Source organism: Lampetra fluviatilis, chromosome 6 (genome assembly GCF_964198595.1).
Source record: "Lampetra fluviatilis chromosome 6, kcLamFluv1.1, whole genome shotgun sequence".
NCBI lineage: Eukaryota > Metazoa > Chordata > Hyperoartia > Petromyzontiformes > Petromyzontidae > Lampetra > Lampetra fluviatilis.
In genome coordinates, this window is record NC_136280.1 from 14,497,079 (window position 1) to 14,515,243 (window position 18,165).

The following is an 18,165-nucleotide window of genomic DNA, read 5'->3' on the forward strand; positions in this document are numbered from 1 at the left end:
CGCCTTTTGAGGCCGGCACGGCGCACCAGGGAGGGTTGTGAGGCCAGCACCACGCCCGGCCACCTTTGTCTCCTCAATACAGATGTTTACACACGCATCCCACAAAGTATATATTTAAGGCTGAGTGCACCTAGGCGAGGCTCCGGGCCAGGTCAGATATTCATCACCGATGTTGGTTTGTGAGCGGGAATCGAACACCGACCAGGTCGTCGTGTCTGTAGCACAGTGCGCTAACCGCTGCACCATCACTCCCCATGCACAAACACACTCACATATTGGACTTGCATGTCAGCTAACAGCAAGGAAGATTCAACAAGGTAATATCTGAGCCTGTGAGCGTTACCGTATGCGCGTGTGCTTTGAACCCGACGACGTAAGTTCGAGTCCCACTCACGACCAACACCAATGACGATTATCTGAACCGGTCCTGAGCCTCCCCTAGGTAGACTCAGCTACAAATGGGCACCCGATTCAAGAGCCGAATGGCTCACAGAGCTATACCAAATAAATGAATTAATAAATCAAATGAAACTGAAACCTAGTGCGGTGTGTAAACATCAGCACTGAGGACATGAAGGCGGCTGGGCGTGGTGCTGACCACCCATCCCCTTGTGTGTCGTGCCGGCCTTAATAGGTGCTCACGAACAGCACTTACCCCAACAGTCTGTTAAAGGCTATACGGGGGATATTTGTTTTGTGCGCGTCTCATGCATTTGGCACGCGAATGGCACTGGCCGCTTACTTTGTTGACCCGGTGGCTTCGTGACGTACGGATACTGGAGGGGTTAGAACACGTGGATTAAGATGGCGCCCAACACAAATGCGTATCAAGACGCAGTGTGGAGCCCTTTTGGGACGCGGACGTTGAGATGAAACGAGGCAAAATCACGCGAGATGTTAATTACCTGGTACACAGGAGGTCTCATGGGTTCGATCCCGATCCTGATGCCTCTATATTTAAAGTTTGCATATCTCTCTCCCCTGTGGTCGCGTGACATTTATCCGGTTTTTTCCTGCACATTTAGAATCAATGTGCGTTTAGAGCATTTGGCTGCTATACATTTCCACGTGATAAGCCACTTCGTTGAGCTATCATTTGTGGGCAGGTCTCTTCTACATAGTTCAGTGGGCCTTACCTGGTAAAATAAAAATAGTAGTAATAGTAGTAAAAAGGAAGAGGATAAGAGAAAGGCGTTAAGCCCTGGACTTCTCCAGAGGGTCGCTGTGCGGAGTTTACAGATTACAGGGGCAGCAGAAATGAAAGGGCGATTTCTTTTGTACTGATCGAAAGTTGATTGCCGGCTTAGGTGGAAGCCCTTGCTTGCTGGAGTGGAGAGTGCGTGCAGGGAGCAGAGAGCGACTGGAACGTGGGCCCGCACGATGGTTATCTCGTTCTTAAATCTGGCAGCTGAGTGCTCAGCCGAAGAGCAGTGAAATTACCACTCAAGTTCGTCGTCACGCCGACTGGAGCCTGTGGAACGCCGCCTGTGGGCTTAACGAAGACAGGGCAGAGGGGGGGATAGTCAAGGTGCCTGGAATAGTTCTTGACCAGGTGACTTCCTGCACAAGCACGAAGCAGGATGTTGCTATTTCAGATGGCTGGCATTGAACCACTGCTGGAAATTCTACATTCCTATGGTGGGAGCAGAGTGGAGCGTAGAGGATGGGGGCAGTGGCTGCTTATCTTGGCTGCTGTTTGCTTCCCCAAACAAATTTGCGTTCGTTTGATCAAGCCTGGAGAAGGATTGGGGGCAGAGCCGACCCCCAACCAGAATTTGAATTTGCTGCCGAATGATCGGCGTATTGGAACCAGATAGCTCGTCTGGTTTGGTTGGCTTAACTATAAACTGTTTGAGGTAGAGACGCCTCAATCTTGCGTGTTAAACTGGACACAGCTCAATCGGTCCAATATAGGCTAATAGACGGTTGCGGTTCTGGTTAACTGATTGCATAAAACTGTTGATTTGAAGCTTTCGTGACAGCAGGAATCCATGCTATCTGGTTCTTTCGGTAAAGTCACGTAGATAGAAAAAATAATAAAAGAGAACAAGCGTCCGTCTTCAGGTGAGAAAACTACATAGCAGGGGTCACCAAAAAGGATTGCCAAAATCTTGAACAAACACAAGATCCAAGTTCGGTCCAATACGGTACACAAAATCCGTGATTTGATCCCATCGGTGAAGGTTGCGATTCCGGACATGCAACGTCCTGGTGTCTATAAAGCTGAGTTGTGTCTGCAGCAGCAGTTACATTGGTGAAACGAAGCGACGTGTCTCAGACCGGGTTCGCGAACACAAAGCGGATTTGAAACACGGCAGAACCAACACCTCGGCGGTGGCGGATCATTGTTTCAACGCTGTGGGCACACGTGACATTGTTTTCTCCGAGACCAAGTTGCTCTGCAAACCCTCGGGCCACCATCAGAGATTTGTTCATGAAGCCATCCAGATATACGAACACAGACAAAACTTTAATCGAGAGGATGGATTCAGATTGAGCAATCATTGGAAGGATGTGATGAACCGCACTAAGTTTTAACTGCTGTGATTTTCACTCACCCACCCGGTTGTCATCGTCCGATTACTAATTCGAGCTCCTTTACTTGCTAACTTCTCCAGCCCCACCCGTCCCTGCACGCCACAACCCCCCCTCTCCCCCGTGAACTCCTCCAGCCACGACTCGACACAACTTCCCCCCCCCTCCCATGCCTATATAAAGCCACAACAACAGATCATTTTTCTCACCTGAAGACGGACGCTTGTGTTGCGACCGAAACGTCGTGTTCTCTTTTCTTATTTTTTCTATCTACATGACTTACCGAAAGAACCAGAGAGTGGTTTTAACTGGTTTAATTTTCGGGTGAGTTTGGCTTTTATACACGTTTATTCATTGTGATAATTTTTATGAGATCCCGTGTAACTTTGAACACACGCTTCACACCGTTAATGCAGAGATCAGAGATAGACACGGAGAGACCCGCAAAGAGAGAGACAGACACCGACAGAGGCACAGAGATATGCTTAGAGACATGGAGATACACATAGAGAGGCATGGAGACACAAAGACATGGAGGCACATAGATAGACGGAGATGCACAGAGAGACGGAGACACACGGAGATACAAACAAGAGATACGGAGACACAGGCATGAGCCAATAAAATGAGTTCCACTTCATGGTAGTGGTTCTTCTATGGGTAGACTGGCGCCTGCCATGGAATGTGGAGTTTCACAACTGGCTCAGGGCTTCCAACAGAGATGAGTTTCAGCCCATTACTTTTCTTATTGAGAACTTAATTTCCAACAAATGTAACAGCAATGGGTGGACAGCTGTTGGAATGATACGCCTACACATGGCCAAAAAACAACAGTTGCGAATTGTGAACGTTCCCTTGTGTTTCCATGACCATTAATTTGGAGTCGTCACGGGCTTTGCGATCCCCACTGCTCGTTTAACCAAAGGGGGGAAGCTCTGCCTTTGATTTTTCCCCTTTTAAAATTCAACATCTACAATGTGGAGTTGACACCCGACCTTAACCCCCATTTACACAAAATGGATTATAAAACAATCCCTTGGCTGTCAGGCTTCAGGTTCTCGGTAGTGTGACTCCACACACCAGAACCTTTCCCCCAGGTGAGGGTGTTTGTTGTTGTTCGTGTTCTGATTTCTATTTGCCTCAATGCTGTACTTTGTTTTACTTTCATGCCAGTTCGGTGACCCGGTAGTCACTCTTGCAAACGATACTCTCACTGGTCTCAAATCCTCAGCTGGTTAAACTAAATCAACGTGAAATGAGACACTTGGATCACGCGTCGACACATTTGACTCCACTCTAACGCGGCTCCATCTCAAGCAACACTCATTGAGTTGTGTTGATAACATCAGCAGTGACACACCTGTAATCCATTGTCCTGAAAACTGGGGTTTGGTTGATCATGCAAGGGAGCAAGCAGGTTACTTGCCGACGACTGGAACCCGGGTCCCTAGTATCAGCCTTGTAGATTACAGGAACATTTGCTGTCAGTGAGCGTCCATTAAGGCTGGCATTGTGCGTGAAAGTTCGTTGTGTCCATACACAGGCACGCTTTAATCTCCCCACTCCTGATGTTTACACACTCCCATCATGTCACTGAGTTTAGGCCGAGTCAATTCAAGGGAGACCTTAGCCAAGTATAAACACCACTTCGCCAATTGATGTGCGTGGTCTACTATACCAATGCTTCTCACTTAAACATTAAGGACAATTCAGCCTGGCACTGCAGAGGCAAGTGATGGTACATCTATACAAACAACAAAGATTCCCCATACTGCATTAAACAGACTGTTGGGGCAAGTGCTGTTCGTGAGCACCTATGAAGGCCTGCATGGCACACAAGGGGACGGGTGGTCAGCACCATGCCCGGCCACCTTAATCTCATTTAAGGCCAAGTCGACCTCGGGGAGGCCCAGGACCGGTTCAAATCTTCGCCGCTGTTATTTGTTGCGAGTGGAAATCGAACTGGGGGTCGCCACAGCTCCCCCAGGCACCGATCCACTCGGGTGCCCGGCACGCACAAGTATGGGGAATGTGGCGGTTATGCAATTGTTGGCAGGATGACATAATCTCAAGTAAAACATTCAATGTCCTCCCAAAACATTCAATGTCCTCCCATATACTCGCGTAAGGTCATGCGGCGGTAATCTCTATCCATTGGTCCAGCGGTGGAAATTCCACGTTTGCACGACGCTTAAAAACCGGAATGACCACTATTCGTTGTCCGCAGTCGTTTTTTTCATCGGCCACTCAGGGAAGGATGGGCTTGAGTGAATCCCTGGCGTCGCCGTAGTCACGACGTCAAAGCTGTACAGTGCAGAAGTGGTGGAATTTGAGGAATGCTTGTGTGCGGTGTGGCTCGTACCCTCTGGCTCCGCGGTAGCGGTGGCGGCTCTTGACATTCATCGCCAGCGTACTTGCAGGCGTGCGAGTTTGAGGGACAATTGCATGACATCGCAATCCCGGTAGACGCGCAGCTTTGGGCCAACGTTGGCATTCGGTTGGGAACCGTTGGTCCAACATTGGCTCCAGGTCGGTTCCATGTCTGCCAGGATGTTTCTGTAGTTTTCCCACCCGCTCGGCAAACTCGTTGTACCTCGGGATTTTATTTTAAGTCTGCCTGACCATGTCACCGTCGTTGTCATCGTTGTTGTCGTCATCGTCATCGTCGTCACTGGAAAGTGGTGGTGCACGCTGGTAATCCTGTGACTTGGAGGTGGCAGTTTGTGGGCCACATACATACATATTTAAAACTGCTTTTTGTCTTTAGTTTGTTGACCTTCCCCCGCACCTCTGATTAGCATGGTTGGCTATATCCGGTTTGAAAAAAATTCAACATACAGAGATGGAGCCACACGGTGTGGCAGGGGTGATGGTCTCGGATAAGTCACCAATGATTATGAACCGAAGAAATACATTATACAGCACGAAAAAGTGCCCTGTTGGCGAGATGTTAACTCCCTCGCCTGATGTACAGCAGGTGGGGAGTTCGATCCCAACCCCGACGATGCCTTGATAGGTTGAGTTCGCATGTTCACTCTCCCTGTGGTCGCGTGAGCTTTTCTCCGGGTCCTCCGCTTTTTGCCTCCACACTTAGAAACGTGCGTTTAGAGTATTAGGCCGCAGAAAATTTCCACGTGATAAGCCACTTCGTTGAGCTATCATTTGTGGTCAGGTCGCTTATAAAAAAAATAGTTTTATAGCTCGGTGGGCCTTACCTGGTAAAATACAAAAAAAATTATATTAGTTTTTTTGTGCCATTTAAGTGTTGGATAAGAGATGTCTCTAGAAGCGACTCAAGTGGGAAGTTTAGGGTTAGTAGTTTAAATTTCCGGTGTTCATGACATGAGTCTGATCGCACCCTCATCTTTCGATTTAAAGCTTTCGTGACTGCAGGGATTCATATTCTGGAATCTTTCGGTAAAGTCACGCAGAAGGGAAATAATGAAATGATAAAAATAAAGCATAATAAAATTCTCACGACGTTTCGGCCACAACCCAATGGACGGCTGCTTGTGTTGTGGCCGAAACGTCGTGAGAATTTTATTATTTTTTATTTTTTTTATTTTATTTTTCCTTTTCTACGTGACTTTACCGAAAGATCCCAGAATAAGCACCGTCATCATCGCCGGCTTCTGCAAGTTGCAGGGTGAGTGTCCCGTTCACCTCTGAATGTCGGAACGCGCAAGCTGTTAGCATTAATTTTAGAGAGGCATAGAGCCGTTGTTTTTAAAGACATTGTACTCACCGCAGAGGGCTGTAGTGACACAACCACACTCTACGATAGCTCGCGCCAAACTCTGCCACACGCCCTCCCGCATGGCCTTGTGGGAGCCTCGGTACCGATAAAGTTGTTTTATTTGAGTTTTTCTTCCGGTTTTGTTTTTATGATGTGCACGTACGTCATCGAAACAGGTTAAGAAAATCAAGTGGGGCTTGGGCAGAACGCGTCACGGCTAGATAGGATGGTGGACGACGGTCGAAACTAATAACCGAGTGGCAGCCAAGGAACGGTTGTCTATGGAGCAACAAACTCACTTCATGTGCAGGTGCTGGATGGATCTTCGCGACGCAGCACCGTGAGAGATGGCGGTGGCCGCTGGGGGAGGCCTTCTTCCAGCAGTGGATTGAGCATGCCTGATGATGAGCTGACGCCTTCATTCCACGTCTCGTTGATAAGTTGCGGATATGCTACCACCGAGCCAGCCAACCTCGCACGGTGTATTCCTCTTCAATTTCTGCTTCTAATAACTGTTGCTGTGTGTGTGTGTGCGCTCGCGTAGATCACTTGTCAAGAAATACCAGCCCAAGAAAAGTTCGAAGGAGGACGATGAGATTCGGTACGTTAAGCCACTCTGTGAACTAATTCCTCTTGCTGGTGTGAGAAGCTAAGAGCTGTGTCCATAATTGTTCCACACATTATTTTTAATACCTCTGTTGTGATAACTGCTTTTGTTGTTCATAACTTTTTTTTTTAACCGCCATTTCTTGATTTGTTTATTCATTTATATTTTCTGAGCATTTCATTTTCTTAATTGCTATAAATAGGATTTTAGCCCTTAGTCAGACTTTTTTTTATACATATATGTAATTACTGGACAGTGTTGTGAGAATCAATCACATGTATGATGCCGTTTAAAACTGAAATTATCATTATCACGAGTCAGGGAAAGATGAAAAAATAGATTTCATTCATTTGCCGTCTCTCAATAAACACTCCCGCGCGTTTGAGCTGTGAGAGGGAGGCTTGGAATTTTGCTGGGTGGCTGTGGAGCCGTTAAGGAGCTGTTAAGGTCACTCATTCTTATGGGCATCGGTGTCAATGTCTGTGCAGCCTAGACTTTGCCCCAGCAAGACCTGCGCAATGGAGGGACCTGGGTTATGCACCTGGAGGCGCCGGCTTTGCTTCCCGCCGGAAATAAAAAAAGTTGTGCTTGTGGTCCGAAAATTGACGCGTCGTCGAAAAAGCGGCGAGAACGTGACGACGAAAAGGCTTGTTACGTACGAGGCTTCTGTGAAACGATTGGAAAGGATTCGATAGCGCCAACATTTGGCAAAGGCCCCCTGTTCCTGGCAAAAACAAGGGACTGCCGGTATTTACGGTGAATGGAAAAGGCGCCGTTGTGGTAATCGGAGGAGGTTCCTGATTGCGTCCCGGTCACGTTGCACGTTTGGGGACGTGCCCTTGGACTTGCGATCTAAAGGCTGCCAAGTTGTTCTCCCGTCACAGCGGTTGAAACAACGGTGCAAGTTTTTTTAGATCCTCCCCCTCCCCTTCTTCACGACCGCTTAACTCCACCTATGAGTGGGTTACGCCGCGGTACGGCAGGTCGTGTGCGGTGGGGGTAAAGTGTGGGTTCCACCGGTGTGGAAGAGTAGACCAAATACACCCCCGAGAGAGGCGTTTTATGGAGCTCCCTCTGTTGGAGGCCCATCCACCAGCAGTGGTCACGTAGTTGCAGGGCTGTACCTTTACATATTTAAAGACGTACTTCAATTCACTCATTATACACAGAGTGCTTGCCACAAATGAACCATAATACCTCGCGGATCTCGTCAATGAGCATAAACCGTCACGCGACCTCCAGTCATCCTCGCAGCAGTGGCATTTGGCTAGCCATCGAACAAAGTCGGTCGCCGCATCGCGCGCTTTCGAATGCGCTTCTGCGGCTGTCTGGAACGCTCTTCCTTCCGATACTAGGAAGCCACTGGAGCTATGCCCTTTTAAATAATCTAGATTGAAAACTGATTTCTTGATAGTTGCTTTTTGTGTTTGGTTTGTTGTCCTACCCCCCCCCCCTTCTCCGATTGTCACGGTTGGTTACGTACGGTGTGAAAGAAGTTCAACATACATATATGATCAGCACTTATTGTATCATTGAAATGCCTTAATATGTTTGGTCAGAGCCTTTAGAAGTAGGCCACAAAATCTTGCCTAGATTCATTGCCTGGTTGCAGTTCAATGTGAGAGGGAATAAAGGGAGAAGAGAAGGTATTAATTCTAGATTTGAAGCTTTCGTGACTGCAAGGATTCATATTTTTGGGATTTTCGGTAAAGTCACGTAGGTAAAAAATTAAAATGAATAAAAGTAAAATAAAATAAAACGTCGTGATTTTTATTTCATTTTTATTTTATTTTTATTAATTTTTTACCTTCGTGACTTTACCGAAAAAAACCCAAGAATATGGAGAAGAGAAGGTTTCGGGCCCCATGATATTGCTTCGGAAGACAATAATGATATTACGGTAATTTAATCGAGATCTTAAGCTTTCGTGACTGCAATGATTCATACTATTTCGTTCTTTCGGTAAAGTCACGTAGGTATAAAATAAAAATAAATTAAATTATTTCTTGCTGTGGCTGTCCCACCTGATGACGGAGACTTGTGTTGCTTCCAAAACGTCGTGATATGATTTATTTTTATTTAATTTTTTATTTGAATTTATTTATTTTTAATTTATTTGTATTTTATACCCACGTGACTTTACCGAAATAACTAAAGAATAAGGTAATTATTTTCTCGTCTAGGAAACGTTCAACACGTCGCGATACTTTTTCCCAGCAGGGTGATATCTGCAATCTGCGTCTTTATAATTTGCACATTGAGTATTTTGCATTTGAGAGGAACAAGCAGAGTACCCGGAGAAGACCCATTAACGTGGTGGGAGAGAACACTTAACAATCATGGCAGCAAATTCAGTGACCTTTATATAGCGCCATCTAGTGTCCGCCTCGTGACACTGGTCAATTCCCCCTCGGGACCCGTGAAATATGATTTGGTGACGTTAACGAATAAAGTATTTGATTTCCTTGTGCTGTCTCTCACCACGTTGGCGAAATGTGTTAACTACCTCGCCTGGTATACAGGAGGTTGTGGGTTTGATCCCGACCTGTTTATTTGGAGTTTGCGTGTCTCTCTCCTTGTGGTCGTGTAGCTTCTTCTCCAGGTCCTCCGGTTTCCCCCTTCACATTTCGAATGAACATCACGTCTTGTTTAGACTATTTGGCTGCTTTAAATTTCCACGTGAAAAGCCACTTTGTTGAACTATCATTTATGGCCAGGTCACTTCTGAAAAAGAGGCCATGCAGCTGAGTGGGCCTTACCTGGTACAATAGAAAATAGTTTAATCAGTTTAATAGTGAGTGGCGCCATCTCCTCCACCTCCTCTTCCTCAACGTCGTCATCCCGTGCGCGTGTCCGGCACAGGTACACGTACGTGTGCGCGATGGAGAACCTGACGAACGAGGTGGGAGACTTCGCGGGCCAGAGGGAGCTCGTGGCCGAGACGCTCATGGGGAAGGTCGCGACGGAGCTGCTGCGTGTGCACACGACGGTCAAGCACGAGCGCAAGACGGTGAGAGGCATGCACACTCACACACGATATGCATGCAAAGGACCCCCGTATAGCCTTAACAGACTGTTGGGGCAAGTGCTGTTAGCGACCAGCACCTATGAAAGCAGGCATGGCACACGCGGGGGTGGGTGGCCAACGCCACGCCCGGTCACCTTTATTTCCCCGGTGGTGATGTTTACACGCTGCACCAGGTGCCCGTTTGAGGCTGAGTCGACCTAGGGGAGGCCCAGGACCGGTTCAGATAATCATCACTGGTGTTGGCTGCGAGCGGGAATCGAAGTCGGATCTCTGGGTTTGCAGCTCAGCGCGCTAACCGCAACACTACCGCTCCCCACAATATAAAATATATGCTCACACATGCTTACACACACATACATGTCAAGTAAACCGAAATGTAACATTTTCCCAGATGGAATATCCCAAATTAAGCGAGTAGCCAGTATTAGCACCGTGGGTGCCAGCTCCGATCTCAAATCTCCGATCTGTGAGCCCCACCTCGTGTCATCCCGTACCTTCACCTGTGGAGCCGGACGGCGTACGTGAGAATGGATTTGCAGGTGCGTTGAAGCACTTCTCTGTCTCTAACTGTGGTGTGTGCACGCGTGCGTGTTTGTGTGCATGTTTCTGGGCGTGCATTTTAGATGTTAATGGATGGAAAGCGCTATCAGCAAAACCTGGAGAATTGTGGAAAGCAGCTTGAAGTGGTGAGATACAAGCTTACACTCGCAACAACAGCAGCAGCACGTCCACAGCAGTCAAAAACATACTTTCATATGCTTACGCACGGGAGAGAAGGCCAGCAAGCATTGGTCACACTCACATACTGCAACTGCTGCCCATCTGTGTGAGTGGGTTAATTTTCTCACTGCTGCATATGACTTAACGTGTGTATGTATTTTAAACTTCTTTCGCATCTAACGTAGCTAACTGTGCTAATTGGAGGCGCGGGGGAAGGACAACAAACTAAACACAAAAAGCAGTTCTCAAGAAATAGTTTTCAATCTAGATGATTTAAAAGTGCATAGCTCCAGTGGCTTCCTAATATTGGAAGGAAAAGCGTTCCAGACGGCGGCAGAAGCGCATCTGAAAGCGCTGTAGTGACCGTCCATATTCGATGGTTAGCCAAAAGCCGCTAAGGGAATGACCGGAATTTGCATTATTTTTTTAACAATTTGTACACCATAGATAGTCAAAACTAATTTCAACTTGTATATGCTCTCGGTGAGAGAGAACGAATCGGAGGCACGAGAAGGAACCACAGACGCGCTCGAAAGGCAGCAGCGAGGCGGTGATCTGGTGCCGACAATTGCCCAAGCTCTGTGATCTTCTACATATATCAAGATGTTTTCATCCAGTTCATAAGAGTTTACATTCGGGAGGAGGCCTCGGCACACGGAGAAGAATCCCATAGAGATGGAACAGGAGCAGGCAGTCCACATTTTCTGTACCGAATTCTCCAGGTGAGCCAGGGTACGTCTCCCTCCGAGATGCCCAAGGAAAAGGGAGTTTCCCCAACATTTTGTCCGGTTATCCATCAATCCTCGCTGCTGCCTCCGCAGTGCTGGATTACAGGCAACCACCTGCATAGCCACCACCGCCACCCGGCTTGAACGGTGTTTCTTAACACGTTCCTTCGGAGTGGGCAGGTAGGAACTTGGTTGGACAGCGCATTCGTGCGATCCGTGTCACGCGGCGCAAGCTGCGTGGGGCGGCGCGTCACGTGGTGCTGAGCCCGCCCGAAGCGCTCTATGAAATACAAATCGAGGGCGTGGCTATGCACGACAGACAGACAAATAATCCCTGGTGGGCAGTGTGGAACTGGTGTTCCTACCTGAATATTGTTCGCACGTGTAACCAACCTTAATCTTAAAAATTCACCCTTGTTATCCAGGTGTGTTAAGCCCATGCTGCAGGATAACCTCTGCCACTATTGCTGTGAATTGAAAACTGCTGAAGAAATTAGTTGTCAAATGTAGATTGAAAACTAATTTCTTTAGAACTGCTTTTTGTCCTTAGTTTGGTGTCCTTCCCCCGCACCTCCGATGAGCACGGTTGGCTACATATGGTGCGAAAGAAGTTCAACACACATGAATGCTTTAACCAAGCTCTGTTATACCTGAGGCTGTATGTACAGTTTATTTACATCCATACATGACGATATTTTTGGCACTGTTTTTTATTTGTATATATAAATACTATTTATTGCCTTTGGTCTAAATTTGTTGCTATTTTCTCTTGTTAGTTTGCACATTCCGTCCACCCTTGTGATGTCCTGTAACTGCAATCACTGGCGATGACCTCGGATATCCCTGGCCGTCCTTGTAAAAGAGCCGCTTAGCGCAGTGATTCTCAACCGGGGCTACGCAGACCCCTGGGGGTACGTGGCAATGTCCCAGGGTTACGCGAGGTGATTTAGAAATGTGTGTAATAATCACGTATGAATCTGCCAATGTAAAGTAACTACGATAAAATGTAAATCCCATATGATAACCTATAACGATATAAAAGGCCTTTCTTAGCTCATTGATTGCAAACGACGGGGTTTCCAAGGGTCATCAGCGAGCGCGAACAAATTACGTCACGCATGCAGAGCGTCCGTTTAACTTCGTTTTATTCACTTGCAGTTTCAAGCTAGTTAGGATATACCTCACAAAATGAACAATTGTTTCATGATTCATACTTTTTTTTTCTTTCTCAGAACCATGTTGGGTCAGAACAAGGGGGCATACTCGGTTGAAACGAAATTCAACCAAGGGGTACAGTAGCCAAAAAAGCTAGAGAACCATTGGCTTTAGCTCAACGGGGCCTTCCCAACTGAAATCAATTCCTTGAACCTGAGAGCGTGCATATTTTCTCAAGCGCATGTATTTACGTGCGCCTATATAATGTCGTGCGTGTCACGTGCTTCCGATGCAGGCCAGGAAACGGTACGAGCGGGAATTCCGGGAGTGGGAGAAAGCGCAGCAGCTCCTGGAGAAAACGGAATCGGAAGGCATCAAGACTGAGATTGATAAGGTAAGGGAGAGCCTGTGTAAGCAGTAACTGAATGATCTTCCAAAACGAACGTGGTTCAGAGGTGTGGTGTTAGGGTAAGGCATTTATCCGTGGATATGTCCTTAGCGGAAACCCGCTTTAGTCCTGAAACTCGGTGATGCTTTGCACGGTAAATAAAAAAAACTCTAAAAGCCGCAACACTCAAGAAAAGGAGCACAACGCTGAGTCACTGGTAGAGGGGGCCGGTTTCTACATCGAACCATTTATTGACTTCCCACAAAGTGGTACCTGTTTTGATTCGATCTAAGAAAGGTGAAATGATGGGCGAAATTAATTCTCGAATGGAATTTTAACTCGTAACCTTAAACATTTACGATTTAATAAAATACCCATTAATATTGGCTTGGAGGTTAACCTCGCAGATATAATATCACATTTCAAAGTCCACATTTATAATTCGGCCCATGCTCCATGCAGTTTGGACCAAGCCAGTACCAGTCTATGCTAAGTCGGTAGTGGTCACCCGTTAGGATTGGTCCGGGTTATGGGAATGTGGAATATTCCTACGGCTTAGGGTTACCAGCGGGGATGTGCGCCACTCCCTGCTCTGACTTTTTTTAAAGCAAATCTAATGAAGGTTCCCTCCTCCTCTCCCCCTCTCAGTCGTTTTGTGACCTTGATGATGATGAAGCAACTCCACCCGGATTTTGAGATTCACATTAACATCGGTGTACTTTCCAAACGGTTACATTTACAACGCTGTCTGTCTATCCTAGACTCTTGTCCACCTCCGTTCCATTTTCCCTCCACTTTACCAAAAGTCCAAAACACTGCCCCAGGTTTTCCCGGCCCACCTAATCTCTGTGTCCTTCTATCTCGCTGATTACTCGTCGGGCCCTACCCGTGTGGGTTCTTCTTGCCGCCCACACGATGCGTGACGGTCTCCTTCTGCAGCACGCTTCAAAACTCCACCCCCACTTCTCCCCGCCAATGCTTCCCCTCGATGCCTTCATTGCGATCGCCGACAAAAGCAGTGGTTTAACCGGCCCGATGTTCGATGATTGATTGATTGCTTGTCGCTCCTTCTCAGCTTCTGCTCCTGCTGCCGGCAATTCTCTTCCTCTTGAACTCTGTGCAGTTGAGACTTAAGGTCATGCTTGTTTTCACGAACAGACAGCTCATTGTCAGGTTTTATTTCCCTCCCCCACCCACCTGGTGAAAGCGTCCGGAGGTGAGGTTGCATTTAGATGCCGCTAAACGAGTGTACATTGTATAATTTTCGTAAATATTGAGCCGGGCTGCTCAATGGCGACTCGCGTGTGTGCGTGTGCAGGCCAAGCAGCAGGCCGCCCAGAGGCAGCGTGCGCACGACGAGAGCAAGGCCGACTACGCGATGCTGCACGCCACCTTCAACGAAGAGCAGAAGAAGCACTACTTCACCATCATGCCCGGCGTGTTGAAGGTGACCGCGCGCCCGGCCCCCGCGCTGCCGCGTGCGTCCGTCACGTCACGCGCGTGCGCGCGTTTGGGTGGGAGGTATTGTCAGTAACGCGTTCGTGCCGAACGCTTGCTCCCCCTCCCCCCCCCCCCCCCCCGCGTGTGCGTGCAGTCCCTGCAGGAGCTCGACGGGCAGAGGGTGAGCGCGGTGGGCGCCGCCCTCACCATCACCGCCTCCAGGGAGCAGGAGGTGCTGCCCATTATGTCCAAGTGCGTCGAGGGCATGAAGAAGGCGGCAGACTCGGTGCAGCCCGACACGGTGCGTACCGGCACATTGCGCGACCGCGCGCAGACGCGTACAGCTACGCATATGCATATGGCACACACGTGCAATTTTAAATCTAGGTTGAAAACTCATTTCCTTAGAACAGCTTTTTGTGTTTCGTTTGTTGTCCTTCCCCCGCACTTACGATTAGCTTGGTTGGCTACGTACGGTGCGAAAGAAGTTCAACATACATGCATGCATAGTTGTGTTGAAAATTCCACATTGTTATGGCGGGGACCGGCCTCTCCGTAGCCATAGGGTCCCCACTTTTGAAACTCCCAACAATCTATGCTGTTGACTTCCCACAAAAGGTATTGTATTTACTAAAGAGAGATGATGGGCTTAGTTGACCCCTAACCTTTAGACTGCGAGTTGATTCCTTCCTACCATAGCGCATCAAGTGGTGCGGCGTTGTTCTGTTGTGTTTTTTATTTGATCCCGATTGTGGTATCAGTGTCGTGTCGTGATCTGCAATGCATTATTGTTAAACTCGCCCGACTTTCTCTGTTGTATTTTTTTTTGCATTTGCCTGCTCAGGATGCACAGCGAGTCATCGAGGCCTACAAGTCAGGCTTCCAGATTCCAGGCGACGTCTCCTTCGAAGATCTTAGCCAGGCGGGGTCACATGACCTGGGAGCATCTGGCAAAGGGAAGCTTATTCTTTGGCCCTGGAAACGTACCAAGGTGTGTGTGTGTACATGGAGAGGGGTAGAGTTGTGATTAGCAGGCATGGTTCGTCCACTAGAGGCATTGGGGCACTGCCCCACCAAGCAGCTGGAGATGATAAATTATTTTTCTAATAAAAATACTTTTGTGTCGATTATTTTGCTGTTCAATTTTTTTTTAAATATAATTATTCTTTCAACGTGAATTGCCTAATAAATATCACATTTTAAGTTGTTCATAGTAGAAACCCCTGCAGCACCACAGTCTGATTTGTGCCTCGCGGAGGTCTCGGCGGCTGTGAAGGTGTCCAAGTGAGAGATATTCCTTCATTCATTGCGATTAGCTTCACATTCTAACCATGCCCTTTAAGACCCATTCAGGGTGGTGAAAAAGGCGCTAATGGCTGTAATGAGACGATGTCACAACACTAAGTTGCAGTGTGCAAATATAGGAGGTCGCGGCCTACACGCTCTAGAAGTAAACAACAGCAATGGTGATGGCAAGCAGGTGCAGCGAAGAAAGAATTAGCAACGAACACTGTGGAGCCACTCCGAATATTACATTTGAAGGATGACTTTTCAGGAGAAGTTGAATGTCAAGCAACTGGCTCCTGATCTTTAATTGTTCTTTAGGCTTTTGGCAGTGTCAAAGGGGTTGTGTAGTGTGGACTTGAAGGCCATGGGGACAGCATTTGAGTGCTTTGTTGTTTTGTTTCGTATTGTTTATAAATGCCTACCGTCGATAGATAAGACAGTTATATAACTTTCACGGGAAGGCCAATAACATAACGAGGTTTTTCTTAATTAGAACACCATCTTTTCAGAGGTCACGCACAACAGCCCCACCTAGTGGCGATTTCACGAGCCGCCACTGGTGGTTCGTGTGCTGTTGTACAAACCTGGCCACCCGAGTTCAATTCCCGCTTGTGACCAACACCAGTGACGATTATCTCAACCAGACCTGGCCCTCCCCGAGGTTGATTCGAATCAGTACCTTGTGCAGTGTGTAAAATTTTAGCATTCGTGTGCCGTGCCAACCTTCATAGGTGCTTGCTAACTGCACAAGTCTTTTAACGCTTTATGGGAGATACTCTTTGTTTTTTTTGGTAAAGTCACGTAGGTAAAAATTAAAAAGAAAAAACAACTGAATTAAATTAATTTGTTTGCCTACGTGACTTTACCGAAAAACCAAAGAGTATGAATCCTTGCAGTCACGAAAACTTCAAATCTAGAATTTACAGGAGATCTTTTCCTTTGTGTGAGCATGTGCGGTAGTGTAGCGGTTGGTGTGCTGCCCTACAAACCCGGCAACCTGAATTCGATTCCCGCTCACAGCGAACACCAGGGACGATTATCTGAATTGGTTGTGGGCCTCTCCGAGGTTGACTCGGCCTCAAATGAGTACCTTGTGCAGTGTGTAAATATTGCCACTCGGGAGACAAAGGCGTCGTGCTTGGCCACCCACCCCCCTTGTATGCCGTGCCGGCCTTCATAGGTGCTCGCTGACAGCACTTGCCCCGACAGTTTGTGAAGGCTTTACGGGGGATCTTTGTCTGTGTGTGTCACACCTGGGTCTATCCCATGCCATCCTGTCAGTGAGCCTTCTGTCCTAAACGTCCTGCCACTTGGTGGTGAATGGCGGCTGTTCTTGTTGCTGTTGCGTGTGTGTGGTGCTGACCACAGCACCCACCGTTTATCCTTGCCGTCTTTGATAGGCGCTTGCTTAGCAGAACTTGTCGCTCCAGGTTGAAACGCTACACGTGTACAGTAATCAGTTTGTGTGGGTTGTTGATGGTGGGCAGCATAGTATTTACAAGTGTCAGTTACACTAAATTACTTAGCATAACTACGAAGGTCATGATGCCATAACATCATCATGGCATCGACTACTCTGCAAAATATTTGCAAAGCACTCATTTGATGGATAATTGCTATTTGGTAACACTTTCAATTTACGAGTTGGTTATTTTATGAATATTTTGTCAGGAAATCCCTAGTGTAAGTGCAGAGAGGTGCCTGTGTGAAACCTATCCGTCCTGCAGCGCACGTTTCACTGCCATTCCCCTTCTGTGGAGACATTGTAGAATAGGAATAGGAACCATGCTGATAGAAAGGATTTGTGTTCTGAGAAGTTCCGGTTTGGCTTCATGTCGCTTTTTTTATGATGAAAGAAAGTCTCACGGAGTCTCAAGACACTTTTTCAGGAATGTCCTGCCAGGTTTTCTTACTTGGGAGGCCATCTCAATAAGCATGGAATGTTGGGCCAATGGTTCCATCCACATCCCAACGTTGGCATGCTTAATGGACTGTCGCTGTGTGGAAGCCCAAATGAGGAACCTGCAGGCTATTATTCAGCATTGTTGGTGTTTTGCCAATCACAATAACACTGCGCATTTTTTATTAAAATTTTAGCTCCGTGTCTATCGGCACGTTTTGACCACTACGAGCCGGGCATTACATGAGTACCACAAAGGGGGGCCGAGCGTGGTGCTGGCCACCCACTCGCTCGTGTGCCGTGCCGGCCTTCATCTGTGCGGCTCGCTAACAGCACTTGCCTCAACACTCTGTTGGTCAGTGTGGAACATTGTTTGCGTCGTGATTCATGCACGGCATTATGAACCCAGTCACCTGAGTTTGATTTTCAGCCAAGTGATTTTGGGTATTTGGCTGCTATAAATGTCCACGTGACAAGCCAGTTTTTGTTGAGCTGTCATTTGTGGCCAGGTCTCTGCTGAAAAAGAGCTACGTAGCTCAGTGGGCCTTACCTGGTACAATAAAAAAAGTTTCATCATTTAGTTGAATGGTTTTAAATATGTAATTGCCATATTGCGCCAACCATATTGAGTGTGTGTGTGT

At 47.5% G+C, this 18,165-nt stretch overlaps 1 protein-coding gene across 1 annotated transcript in view; it reads left to right on the forward strand.

Annotated features, from left to right (window-relative positions):
• Window positions 1-18,165, forward strand: part of LOC144933190 (formin-binding protein 1-like) — a 53,998-nt gene that overhangs the window by 25,190 nt on the left and 10,643 nt on the right. Inside the window, exons 3-9 of the mRNA XM_078857818.1 lie at window positions 6,816-6,872; window positions 9,741-9,888; window positions 10,530-10,592; window positions 12,805-12,903; window positions 14,216-14,344; window positions 14,492-14,638; window positions 15,182-15,328. Coding sequence (XP_078713944.1) covers window positions 6,816-6,872; window positions 9,741-9,888; window positions 10,530-10,592; window positions 12,805-12,903; window positions 14,216-14,344; window positions 14,492-14,638; window positions 15,182-15,328 — 790 coding nt within the window. The remainder of the gene's footprint in view (window positions 1-6,815; window positions 6,873-9,740; window positions 9,889-10,529; window positions 10,593-12,804; window positions 12,904-14,215; window positions 14,345-14,491; window positions 14,639-15,181; window positions 15,329-18,165) is intronic.